At 40.7% G+C, this 14,037-nt stretch overlaps 1 protein-coding gene across 1 annotated transcript in view; it reads left to right on the top strand.

Moving 5' to 3' along the window:
• The first annotated feature begins 13,817 nt into the window (after positions 1–13,817).
• RAB8B (RAB8B, member RAS oncogene family) overlaps positions 13,818–14,037 on the top strand; it is a 61,103-nt gene continuing 60,883 nt past the window's right edge. Inside the window, exon 1 of the mRNA XM_005861094.2 lies at positions 13,818–13,976. Within this exon, the coding sequence (XP_005861156.1) occupies positions 13,853–13,976 (124 nt within the window). The 5' untranslated portion in view covers positions 13,818–13,852. The remainder of the gene's footprint in view (positions 13,977–14,037) is intronic.

The following is a 14,037-nucleotide window of genomic DNA, read 5'->3' as shown; positions in this document are numbered from 1 at the left end:
GGTTATTGGGGCCTGCAGGCTGGGGGCAGCTCCTGTGTTGAGCGTCTGCCCCCTGGTGGTCAGTGCGCATCATAGCAACCAATCATTCTGGTCATTCCATCTTAATGGTCGCTTAGGCTTTTATATATAGAGATGTGTATATGTTAATAATGCTAACAGAATTCTGGACTCTTGGCTCAGACCAAGGCTTTAGTCTCACCTTCTCTGACAGCATTGTTCCTAATATATAAAGGAGGTATTTCCATAATGGTCTTCACATGTTGGTTATATAAACTATTTTCTTAAATTTTTCTTTTTGCTTTTTAAATGGAGACAAAAATATGGGCCAAATCAGAATAAAAGAATCAATTCCCAAAATCAGGTGGTAGTGACTTCTAGGGTGTGGAGAGACAGGTCTTTCCCCTGCCCCCATAGTCTCCTCCCCCATGAATTCACTCTTTGTTCAGTCAAAACGGATCCGGCCCGTTTGAAATGAATAAAACTAAAAAAAAAAAGACCGTACCCTTTTATGTAATGATGTTTACTTTGAATTTATATTAGTTCACACAAACACTCCATCCATGCTTTTGTTCCGGCCCTCCGGTCCAGTTTAAGAACCCATTGTGGCCCTTGAGTCAAAAAGTGTGCCCACCCCTGGCCTATACTGACCCCATTTCTGGTTATCACTTGACAGCTTGGCCCATCTACTACTGCATTGCTGCCCACACAAGTATCTGACTTCCTGAAAGCATACCCACAGCCTCCCCACCACAAGTCAGGTTCCCACGCCATCCTCTCTGCCCATCCAGTTCAGGTGAGTTGTGTGTCCACAGTAAGTGACTTAGTGCTGGTCAATAGATCTTGCTAGGATGGTCCTGTCTTGCCATCTAATGAGAAGCATGGCTCTTGACGGTGCTGGTGACTGCTAGTAAAATCTAATATCACTGATAACCAAGTGATGTCGCCTTCTATTTATCCAGAGTAGCTAGGGAATGGGGAGTTCAAATACACTGGGTAATCTGCTTAACTGTAGACTACCAGTTTTGTAAGAAAAATAAACTAATTTGAAAGAACCATAAACTAACACAATAGCACATTACTTGCATATCCTAATTTTACCTAGCATTGTAATTATTTATGTGTGTGCCCACCTCTCCTTCCAGAACATAGGCTTCTTAAGGGATGGTCTGTATAAATTTCATCTTTATTTCCTTATAGTACCTAGTGAATTGCTTTATATATTGTAGGTACTAAAAAAGTTTTTATTAAATGAATGAAAATATAGAATACAAACTAATTTACCAACATGACTTCATCTGTCTTTGATGACTCAGAAGGCCCTCCAGGATCACACATTTCTTCAGATTCATTATTAAGTGCAATGCCTCTAAGGATGCTTAATACAGTCCAAGTGGCTGAAAGGGGAATTCTACAATGACTGGAAGTTAGGACTTGTTATCTACTGGCTCATTCCAGTTAGAGGTCTGTGTGCATAAGTTTAAAAGTCAAATGTTGAAGTGAGCTCATTTATTATTATCTAAAAGAAACATCACATCACAGTGCAATTGTTTATTAAAATAAAAGATTACATGTGGATAAGGACACATATGTAATAACTTAATCAATAAAAAAATTTAAAAAATAAATAAATAAAAGATTACAATAAGGAGTGTTAACCAGTTTATAAATCTCAACCAGGTCAAGGAATTTATCTTTGAGATTTTTGAAAAGGTAGGATATCATTAATACCATTAATATATTATTACCATTATTAAAGTCCAATCATCAGATTATAATTTACTAATTAATGCAAAAATATTTACCACCATGTGCCTAATATATGCCAAGCCCTGTGTTAGTCATTAGGTATACAATATGAATATAATCCATGCCTACAAGAAATTGAAATAATTTATCTTTAAAAACATTTTATTGTGCAGATCATTTTACAGAATGTACATGTCACTCTAGGAAGTTAGCCTGGGTGTGATGTGACCCTCTAACATCCTACAACTCATTCAAAATACAGACTAATACAAAAGGAAAAAAAAGCTTATATTGGCTTAATTACTTGACATTAGTGATGTGTTTTTTTTTTCCTGAAAAACAAACAAACAGCATCCAGAATGTTCATCTAGGGTGTGGAGAGACAGGTCTTTCCCCTGCCCCCATAGTCTCCTCCCCCACGAATTCACTCTTTGTTCAGTCAAAACCACTCTGCAGAGCCAGCAACAATCTGTGTGCCTATACTGACCCCATTTCTGGTTATCACTTGACAGCTTGGCCCGTCTACTACTGCATTGCTGCCCACACAAGTATCTGACTTCCTGAAAGCATACCCACAGCCTCCCCACCACAAGTCAGGTTCCCACGCCATCCTCTCTGCCCATCCAGTTCAGGTGAGTTGTGTGTCCAGAGTAAGTGACTTAGTGCTGGTCAATAGATCTTGCTAGGATGGTCCTGTCTTGCCATCTAATGAGAAGCATGGCTCTTGACGGTGCTGGTGACTGCTAGTAAAATCTAATACCACTGATAACCAAGTGATGTAGCCTTCTATTTATCCAGAGTAGCTAGGGAATAGGGAGTTCTAATACACTGGGTAATCTGCTTAACTGTAGACTACCAGTTTTGTAAGAAAAATAAACTAATTTGAAAGAACCATAAACTAACACAATAGCACATTACTTGCATATCCTAATTTTACCTAGCATTGTAATTATTTATGTGTGTGCCCACCTCTCCTTCCAGAACATAGGCTTCTTAAGGGATGGTCTGTATAAATTTCATCTTTATTTCCTTATAGTACCTAGTGAATTGCTTTATATATTGTAGGTACTAAAAAAGTTTTTATTAAATGAATGAAAATATAGAATACAAACTAATTTACCAACATGACTTCATCTGTCTTTGATGACTCAGAAGGCCCTCCAGGATCACACATTTCTTCAGATTCATTATTAAGTGCAATGCCTCTAAGGATGCTTAATACAGTCCAAGTGGCTGAAAGGGGAATTCTACAATGACTGGAAGTTAGGACTTGTTATCTACTGGCTCATTCCAGTTAGAGGTCTGTGTGCATAAGTTTAAAAGTCAAATGTTGAAGTGAGCTCATTTATTATTATCTAAAAGAAACATCACATCACAGTGCAATTGTTTATTAAAATAAAAGATTACATGTGGATAAGGACACATATGTAATAACTTAATCAATAAAAAAATTTAAAAAATAAATAAATAAAAGATTACAATAAGGAGTGTTAACCAGTTTATAAATCTCAACCAGGTCAAGGAATTTATCTTTGAGATTTTTGAAAAGGTAGGATATCATTAATACCATTAATATATTATTACCATTATTAAAGTCCAATCATCAGATTATAATTTACTAATTAATGCAAAAATATTTACCACCATGTGCCTAATATATGCCAAGCCCTGTGTTAGTCATTAGGTATACAATATGAATATAATCCATGCCTACAAGAAATTGAAATAATTTATCTTTAAAAACATTTTATTGTGCAGATCATTTTACAGAATGTACATGTCACTCTAGGAAGTTAGCCTGGGTGTGATGTGACCCTCTAACATCCTACAACTCATTCAAAATACAGACTAATACAAAAGGAAAAAAAAGCTTATATTGGCTTAATTACTTGACATTAGTGATGTGTTTTTTTTTTCCTGAAAAACAAACAAACAGCATCCAGAATGTTCATTTAAGAATCTAGTTTTTTGCACTTTAGAATTCTGGGTAAATTTGCCTCTGCACATAAGATGACTTTCACTTCAGTTTAATACAATGTCTGCCAGTCCCCCAGGACTTGGGGGTAAAGCAACTGCCCCAGGTAGGGAGGAAACAGCCATCTGGTGCCCCCACCCCCTTGGCTGATCGTTCTGTGGATGTGGTGACAGAAGCTGCATGAGACGCCCTGCCCTGGGGTTCAGTAGAAACCGGGGAGGCAGGAACAGGTGTTCTAGGTCCAGGAGGACTTCACAATGTAGACCAGTGATTCCCAAAGTGGGCGCTACTGCCCCCTGGTGGGCGCTGCAGCGATCCAGGGGGGCGGTGATGGCCACAGGTGCATTAGTTTTTTGCACTTTAGAATTCTGGGTAAATTTGCCTCTGCACATAAGATGACTTTCACTTCAGTTTAATACAATGTCTGCCAGTCCCCCAGGACTCGGGGGTAAAGCAACTGCCCCAGGTAGGGAGGAAACAGCCATCTGGCGCCCCCACCCCCTTGGCTGATCGGTCTGTGGATATGGTGACAGAAGCTGCATGAGACGCCCTGCCCTGGGGTTCAGGAGAAACCCGGGAGGCAGGAACAGGTGTTCTGGGTCCAGGAGGACTTCACAATGTAGACCTTCGTATCTAAAATGAAGGGCTTAGATTAAATCAGAGTTTCTCAACATATATTCTGCAGGACACAGTCCCATAAGATGCTCAAAAAGGGGCCTCAGGCAGGAGTGTGGGGAGAGTGCACACCACACCCAGTTGTGTGCACACTGCACATCAGCATATTGAGGGTTCTGAGAAGTTGTACCATCAAAACGCTATCAGCATTTTTCCAAAGGGTTTGGCCATGAAACCCTTTCTTCTAGTTTCACCTACTAATATCTACTGACTCACTCAGTATGCTGAGGTATGAACTTTGGAAACATTACAATAAACGATCTCTATATTTATTGGTTTTATAGCATCTTAAAGCAGAAACTAGTCTTAGAAATCAGAGGTCCATGAGGTAGGATCTCATAGCTGTTCTGGCCAAACCAGGTCCCTTTCATTTGTCAATTTCTTACAGTCCATATGTTAATAACGCCAATGAATGAAATTTTACAGTGAGGAGGGCTAGAAAAAGCATCAATAATAGAAATCTACAGGTAATCTGTAAGCTCCAGGATTTCTACTTTTGGATAAACTCTGTTGTTTGTAGTTACTTCTGATTAAGCACAACTAATGGTCTATATCTATAGGCTAGTGGAGATGTTACTGAGCAGAGAATTATCTACAATTCAAGAAGCTAACGAGAAGGTGGAAGGAAAAACAAATGGCACAGAGTCCAAAGCCCAGGTTATTAGCTCCTGGGTGATTAAGATTAAATTACCTTTTCTTTGATACTGAGCTCAAGGAGATCCTTTAATTCTTATTTTGAAGTGTTGAGTCATATATTTCTTTGGTCAGGACTCAGAAAAGAGAAACTGATGCTTGCTAAACTGACCTTAAAGTCCAGTGTCCTAGATAGTGTCTCCCTAAGGCCAACTCTTAAAAATCTCACATATCGCTTCACAATGGTCTTTGCATTGAGTTAAAAGGACAACGATGATATTAGGCTTCCATGTCTTTTCAGGTCATTTGCTTGTAAAGAATTCTTTAAGTTGGTGCCTAAGTAAACAACAGTATTCTCCTAGTAGTGAACTGACTGGCCCACAGTCCCAACTATCACATAGCCTAACCTCGAAGTAATTAAAGAACCAAGCGATTTGTATTCTTTTTCGACAAAACTGCTCTTGAGTAGCAGATGGCAAACACAAATGTTTTGCTCTAGAGACATATGGAAACCTCTCTGTTTCATAAAAGCCTTAACGAATATTAAATGTCCAATGACGCCACTCATTGCAGAAGTGAGATGTTGTGATAATCCCCCAAACAGGCCCAGTTAGACCATACAGCTACTTGAGTTTCAGAAAGTAATAAGTGGGAAATTACCATGTGATTGGAATTTCATTAGCAGTTTTCCTTAACCTGAGTATTCACCCTTGATCCAAAGAATCACCTATTCTGCCTTATTTGTTCAACATTCTATTAGGTTGTCACCATCATGTATACATAATTGTAAATCTTAAAAATGAGTAATCAAAGAGTTCTGCTTGACTTCATATTAACTCTTCAGTTCTGCCTGAGCAGTGAGAGCAAGGAATTTCAAGAGAGAGAGTGTGTTTTATCATAAGTTCTGGGTACCCGGCCTGCTCCCTAATTAACTCCATCTATAAGCCCTTGTTGTTAAATTGGGGGGAAATAGTCTATGATTCAGGAAAAAGATGATTAAGGAAAAATTATTAAGTCATAATTTGAGGTAGGAGTCTGATTTGGATATGGTTCAAAATACAAAGCAGAAGTTCATTTTTCTCTTAACCCTATAGATTGGCAACTCAATAAATTGTTGTCAGCACAGAGAGGACTAAAACTTTTCACTCCTCCGAAAGAGAGAAGTGCTGATAACTGAGTCATAGGGTGAACTGAATGCTATTTAGAACAAGGAACTAGGTGTCTTGGACTCCTTTCCCAGCACCACACCCTGCCTGGCCTCCTGGGATCCCCTAGGCCTGAAGGCTGTTGATAAATCCTTTTAATTCACCAGGGTATTTGGTTTGTCTGTAAGACTAGAAATCCCATGGCAAACCTTAGGTCATCTGTTATGGGAGCTTGGATTCGAGAGCCAAAGGATTTTATAGATAGAAAAGGATTATCTAATCCAGCCCCCCCTCCCCCATTTTACAGATGAGGAAACTGAGGCACAGAAAGGTTGTTCTTTTTTAAGGTCACAGAGCTAGTTAATGGCAGAGCTGGGAACTGAACCCAGGTCACCAGATGCTTAGTCTACCCCTCTTTCCGTTACAGAATCCCAGGACAGACTTGACAGAGCCTGACAGAGAACTTGCAAAGCTCTAGGCTGCCGAAGTGCTTAACCTTAGCTGGTTGCTGAAGTAAGGAAGGAAAGGGACCAGGTGTCTAAGCGCTTACATTAATTCTAGCTTTGGACCACACCTCCTTTCTTTAGAAAACAATGTTTCTTTCCTGCCTCTTCTTCCCAGTTAAGATTTGTTTAAGAGAATGACAAGTCATGCCCTAGCTGGTTTGGCTCAATGGATAGAGTGTTGGTCTGTGGACTGAAGGGTCCCAGGTTTGATTCTGGCCTAGGGCACATGCCTGGATTGCGGGCTTGATCCCTAGTAGGGGGTGTGCAGGAGGCAGCCAATCAATGATTCTCTCTCATTGATATTTCTATCTCTCTCTCCCTCTCCCTTCCTCTCTAAAATCAATAAAATATATTTTTTTTAAAAAGGAGAGAATGACAAGTCAGAATTTTCCTGTATTCAGCTCCAGGACTTCTCCAGAAATTTCCACATAACCAACCACTTAGCAGTACTTGGTACAACTATCAATATGCACTTGACACTGAAACAGGTGGAGGTATTCATTTGTTGCTTCTGCAGCCTTGTCTCCTCTATTTCTAACATAACCCAGTGATTCAGGATGAGTCTGACCCCACACTCAGCCTCAGTGGCTTAAGCCAATTGGCCTATGCCATCTTCTTGGACCCCAGGGTTGGTTCACAGAAGGGCAGTCAGGGCCCAGGGAGCTCAGTTAGTTCTAGGGCAGTGATGGCGAACCTATGACACGCGTGTCAGAGGTGACACGCGAACTCATTTTTTTGGTTGATTTTTCTTTGTTAAATGGCATTTAAATATATAAATAAATATCAAAAATATAAATCTTTGTTTTACTATGGTTGCAAATATCAAAAAATTTCTATATGTGACACGGCACCAGAGTTAAGTTAGGGTTTTTCAAAATGCTGACACACCAAGCTCAGAAGGTTCGGCATCACTGCTCTAGGGTATTTATTTGAACTCTTGAAAAAGAGGATGCTGTACATTTTGCTGTTTGAATCTGGAAGCGAGGAGTCCCAGGAGTTTCAGAAAGACATTTTGCAACCACCTGGGGCCAGCCTGTTGAAATAAGTATTACTTTGAGGAAGCACTGCTAAGAAACCAAAAGAGAGACACGGGGTCCCCTGCATGTCATTTGAGCTGCTGGATTACTCACCTGTCCCTACCTCTATTTCTTATTATTTCAGTATGTGATTAAATAAATAATTTTACCAGTTAAGCCATTTAGTGTTTTATTTACTACCACATGCTTCCCAATACCTGTTATGATGCTGATTGTGAGCTTTGACACATCTTGACTTTGCCTTTGGGTCAGTGTCCATTTTAAAGTTGGTCCCAAAAGTCTTTATTTAATCACTTAGCTTATGTGAGACTATCCTCAAATCTCCTAGGACTTACTGAATATGCCCCATTTGACACAAAATCCTATATAGCAATGCCGAGGGTAATGAAAGGAGTGAGTTTTACTAACATATTTTATTGTCAGAAACTTTATTATCAGAGAAAGAAATAATATAAGCGGTATAAGAACAGCTCATTCCCATCCACCCGTTAGTGGAGTAATGTTGAGCTGCCTCTCTATGCAGGCTACACTCTACCTCCCCTTTCTGTGGGTTGGACCCTGCCCAGAAATGGAGCCACCCAGAATATTTGCAATTTGGGTGGCTTCTTCTCTATTCTGGATGATTAGGTTCCTACTCCCAAGAAAAGAATTTTGCCTTCATCTGGGCATTGACCATGGCCTTTGCCTATATTCTAGGGGCCCATGCCATAGATAGCCTCCCATTCAGTTATGTTTATTAACCCAGGTGTGAGAAATGCAGACTGTCCTTTCATCCTCTCTACGCCTTGCTGACTTTGTTATAAGAAGTTAGGCTTATAGAGATTGGTTGTTCAAGTGGATTCTGTACTTTCATGTAGCAATTTTTTTGTATTTCCATGTCATTTTTATTTAACTTTTTCATGCAGTGTATAGAGATTGGTTGTTCAAGTGGATTCTGTACTTTCATATAGCAATTTTTTTTGTATTTCCATGTCATTTTTATTTAACTTTTACATCCAGTGGTGATATACAAAATATTTTACTATCAGTTTTGCATGAACATTTGACCAATCAGATTGGAAGTTTAATTAATCATAGTGTATGTGCAAATAATTAAAATGGACACCCAACTAATCAGAATGAATGCTTAATCAATCTTAATTAAAACCAACCAATCAGAATGGACACCTGACCCATCAGAATAAATGAAGTGTGTACCAGCCAAATATCTGCCTCCCATTTATCATTAAACTTTTCACCTGTGCGTTCTCTCCTCCATTAGCTGGGCAATAAACTGAGGACAGGGACCACGTGAGAGACTTCTATAACCTCCAGGTGGCCTAGCTGAGCTGGTTGTATAGTGTGAGCTTAATGAATATTTGTTTGAGTGGACATTATTCACGTAGTGATTACTCAGGAAACATCAGTGGGTAGAAAGAGTATAGTTTGTCCCTCTCTGATAAAGATAATTATAGAATTATCCACTGGAACATCACTAAACAAATAGCATGTTTTTTGATGACACACAGGTGATAAAGAGAAATTGGTGTTTTTGAGGAGTTATCATTCAATATGATCTTGACAAGCTAGAGAAATAATATAGGATAACACTAGTTTCTTAAACACAACAATGAGTAGTATACTTAGAAAATGAATAACATACAAATAAAAGCTAGAGTACAACCAGAAAGGTATTGGTGAGGCCCAAAATACCCAAGTCTTGTGGCAAATAATAAACTGAAGGTGTCCCAGATGTTTTTAAAATACCTTGACTGCTGGCATGATAGTCAGTTGTTCATCCATTCAACAACTCAGTTGGGTACCTAATGTGTGTAAGGCATCATGCTAGGCATGCTGGGAACAAAGTGAAAAACTAGCAATGTCCTTTTTCTCCATCAGCTCAAGTTTTAAGGGAGAAGACAAAGAAGTACACAAACTATTATTAGATAACAGAGAGACAGCTTATTCGATGGCTGAGTCATCAGTCAGTGAAAATAATCACCGTGAAGGACATCTTTGTAGCCCACCGGGACAGCTGTGCTCCACAGATGGCAGAGGACCAGAACTCACGAGTGTTGGGCAGAAGCGTCAACACTCATGGGTGCAGACTGATGGCCAGAAGATATTTTGCCCCTAATTTTTCAGGACCACCCAAGAGCCTGGATTCTTGTAGGATACAGTTAAAGGGAGGAAAAGTCCCAATGACGATTGCTACCAGTTGTGCCAGCCCTTGACAAGTAGGAGTCTCAGCCAAATATAATTTCATTTAAGCAATTAAGAAAGGTGACATTTCTTGCACTCAAGTGTCACGGAGCAATTTAAACCAGTTAAAGAATGCCTGAATTGATTTGAAAATTTGCCTAGAGAACACATACACCCTCATGAATATGTTTGTAGATTCTTGGAGGTCTTTAACCCGCAGGATGATTAAACTACTGTAAGAAGTGAATAATGCCTTTGGAATTGTGCAACACGGCAGTCTTGCCTGCTACCATGAGTGAAGCTAGCCTGAGTATAAACTAAACATATCGAGGAGGGCAGCAACAAGAGACTACAGAAAAATGAACTAGAGTCTGATCAAAACCAAAAGCTCACAGAGACCTCACACCACACAGACTTCCTTTTTGCATCATTAGAAAATGCACAGAGAAGAACTCAGATTGACCCAGCCAGGTCATATGCCCATCTCTGTGGCTGGAGGAGTAAAGTACCATGATTCACAGTCACCAGTTGGGGAGGAGCAGCTTCCAAAAAGCAGGAAGAAAAAGTGCTGGCTTGACAAAAAACACAGAGGGTAGACTACTTGGACATCTAGATTTCTGTAAGTCAAGCTGCCATGTGCAAAAGCTTCAATAAACATTTTCAAGGTCAAATTGAATGTGCTGGTCCGCCTAGTGCTCTGCAGTGATGTAGTATTTCAAGGGTGGGTTTGGGTAACTGGTACAAGAGTATTGATGTGGTTTCCTTTAGAAAGAGATCTAAAGATGCCATTTGGAGAAAGAAAGTGGCAACCTGTCACCTTTGGTACCTTTAGATCTACAAATAGGTTGTCCAGTCTTTTGAGCAAAATGCCTTGATTCAATAGTATTGTTACTACCACCAAAACCTCATTTCTAAGTAACATACTGTTGTACAAAATATGAAGATGAACAATGCATAAAAGAAAAAATGGGATTCTTTGAAGCAATGTCAATGTATCAAAATGCTTGGATGGTTCAACGGTGGTGCACAGACTTACCTGTTAGAAAGTCACAATGTTATATACACTTGGTAGCAGAGAAAGACCAGGGAAGTGAGAATAAAACAGAATTTTTTAAAAAAATTCCCATCAATTAACAAAATTCCCCTAAGGAAATTTAGGGACTTTAAAATTCCTAACTCTAGCTTCTTTTCTGACCTTAGGTTTTTGTTTTGTTTTTTTTTACTACATCAGTGTGTTCTTTTTATTTATTTATTTTAAAAATAATCACCTGAGGATACATTTTTATTGATTTTAAAGAGAGAGGGAGAGAGAGAAACACTGATGTGAGAGAAACATGGATAGAGATCTCTAACTAGAGATCGAACCCGCAACCTGGGTATGTGCCCTGACTGGGAATGGAGCCTGAGACCTTTCGGTATATGGGAGGATGCTCCAACCAACTGAGCCACACCAGCCAGGGCTTTTTTATTTTTATTTTTTAAGATTTTTCTATTAATCTTTTTTAAAAAGAGAGGAAGGGAGCGGGAGAGAGAAAAATCCATCAGCTGCCTCAGCACGTGCCCTGACTGGGGATCAAACCCCAAATCTGGATATATGCCCTGACTGGGAATTGAACCTGAGAGCCTTGGGTGCATGGGGGGATGTTTTAACCAACTGAGCCACAAGGGCCAGAGCAGTGTGTTCTTATTCACACAAAAAGAGAATGCCAACAGTTGCATGCAGATAGTGGGACTAAAAGTTACTTTAATCAGCACACATTTTATAAAAACGATCCCACTGTCTTTGCAGGTATCTTTTTTCTTTTTCAGAATAAAGATGAACATGTAGCACTGAGCTGTCCACACTTGTTCAGTCTTGGCTCAGGCAAAGTTCAAAGACTTGCCCAAGAACTGGCTGGGGCAGGGAGGGTCCGCCTGGGGCAGAGGGCAGAAACCCTCCTCATTAGGCAGCAGAAATTGTGACTTTTGACCTCCTTAGAGCTTTGTTCCCATCAAGTGGGCTCTAGGAATTAGACTTTAGATCAGTGATGGCGAACCTATGACACGCGTGTCAGAGGTGACACGCGAACTCATTTTTTTGGTTGATTTTTCTTTGTTAAATGGCATTTAAATATATAAAATAAATATCAAAAATATGAATCTTTGTTTTACTATGGTTGCAAATATCAAAAAATTTCTATATGTGACACGGCACCAGAGTTAAGTTAGGGTTTTTCAAAATGCTGACATGCCGAGCTCAAAAGGTTCGCCATCACTGCTTTAGATTAACAGCAACCTTCTGGGTACTATATGATCAATAGGTGTGAATTAATGATACATTTCATCTTCTTTCCATATAGGTGAAGGCCAACACTAGGGCCAACTAAATCTTTCATACCAAGACGAAGAATGAAATATCACTGTCATTGTATATGAAGTCACAAAGATGTGTTTTATAAAAGCCTGCTATCTTGTTCAACTAACTGTCCATGTTTTTTCTTTATTCCACTAATGGTTGGGTCCACTGGTTCCCTTAATAACCTCCTATAACCTACCAGAAGTTGTTTCCTTTGATCTAAGGTAAATGCCTAGGCCAGTTTCTCAAATATTTTGGCCTCAGGACCCCTTTATCCTCTTAAAAATTATTGAGGACCCTAAAGAGTTTTTGTTCATGTGGGTCTTATCTGTTGGTATCTGACATATTAGAATTAAAACTGAGAAGGAAAAAGAAGAGATGAGAGACAGAGAGCCCTGACTGGTCCAGACCTCCTTAGCTATTTATTTGTCCTTCAGCTTTACCTGAGCCAGTAAACTCTACTTTCTGGAGAACTTGGTCTGATGGGGTTTCTGCTACTAGAGAATGAAAGAGGCCTGAATGGTAGTACATCCACAAAAACAAAAAATAGTCTAAGATAGTAAATAAAGGATTAAATCGGGTATGACAGAATGTTGCTTTCCGCTCCTTCATTTGTCATCCATTAAGTGAGGGCCTGTCTTCTGAGGGTTGAAGAAGGGAACCATCACTATTAACATTTGTACAAGGCCTTGTGGATTTCAAAGTGTTTTCACATTTAGTTTTCCCTACAATCCTATGAAAGAGTTAGTTTTATACCCATTCTACAGAGGAGAAAACCGAGGCACAGCTAAACCAAGACAAAATCCAAATCATAGGCTCTAGATTCCCGTAGTCATCGTTCCTGCCTCGCATGATGCTTGCAATTTTTAAGGGCATAGACCTGTAGCACAATCCTACTATGTTCAATTCCAAGATTGTTTTTTTATCCATCCTCCTGCGGGGAGAGGGGAGTGGTCTGCATAGCAGATCCCCTAAAATACCCATCGTATTTGGCTTTGGTCTGGAAGTCTGAAGAAGAGCACAGGAGTGTGGTTCAAGTTAGAATGGCAATCATTCTTTTCCAGCTCTGTAACTGAGGAGCTGCGGGAGGGGGCTTAGAGGTGGTGCAGGGCAGGCACTGAAGGAGAAGCCAGCTAATGCACTGCAGATAATCCACAGGCTGTGCCACAGCAGCGATAAGGAAAGAAAGCATCTCAGCTCTGGGTCCCGGCGGCAGAGATGCAGGAACCGCGGGATTCAGATTCCTAGGTCCTGGATTTGAAAGCAGCCCGCACACAAAAGAAATGACGAAGTTGAGAACCCGATAATGCACTGCAGATAACCCACAGGCGCGATACGCAGAGTTCGAAACTGGGCCTCCCTTCCTCACTTGGATGGAAACGCCTAGTGCACCTGGTCGCCCCTCCCAGAGCGGACCTTCTTTTATCCTGTGGGGCAGTCCCCACGGCCAGAGCCAGACGCGCCAGGCACGCCCGAAGCTCCTCGAAGGAACTACCAGTCCCATAAAGCGCTGGGTTTCGGGGCGGTGATGACAAAACCCCCGCGGATTGGCCACGCGGGGCGGGGCGCGCAGGCCTTCTGCTGCTCTCGCTCCCGGGTCAGACGGCCGGAGCGAGAAGATGGCGAAGACGTACGATTATCTGTTCAAGCTGCTGCTGATCGGCGACTCGGGGGTGGGCAAGACCTGCCTCCTTTTCCGCTTCTCGGAGGACGCCTTTAACACCACCTTCATCTCCACCATCGGTGAGGGAGGGGCCGCTGCCAGGGACGGGGAGTGAGAAACAGGGGGCGAGGGCGAGGGCGA

The sequence above is a fragment of the Myotis brandtii genome, unplaced genomic scaffold (assembly GCF_000412655.1).
Source record: "Myotis brandtii unplaced genomic scaffold, ASM41265v1 scaffold144, whole genome shotgun sequence".
Classification (NCBI taxonomy): domain Eukaryota; kingdom Metazoa; phylum Chordata; class Mammalia; order Chiroptera; family Vespertilionidae; genus Myotis; species Myotis brandtii.
The sequence above is the reverse complement of the archived record's forward strand: the minus strand, read 5'-3'. Positions and strand labels throughout refer to the sequence as shown.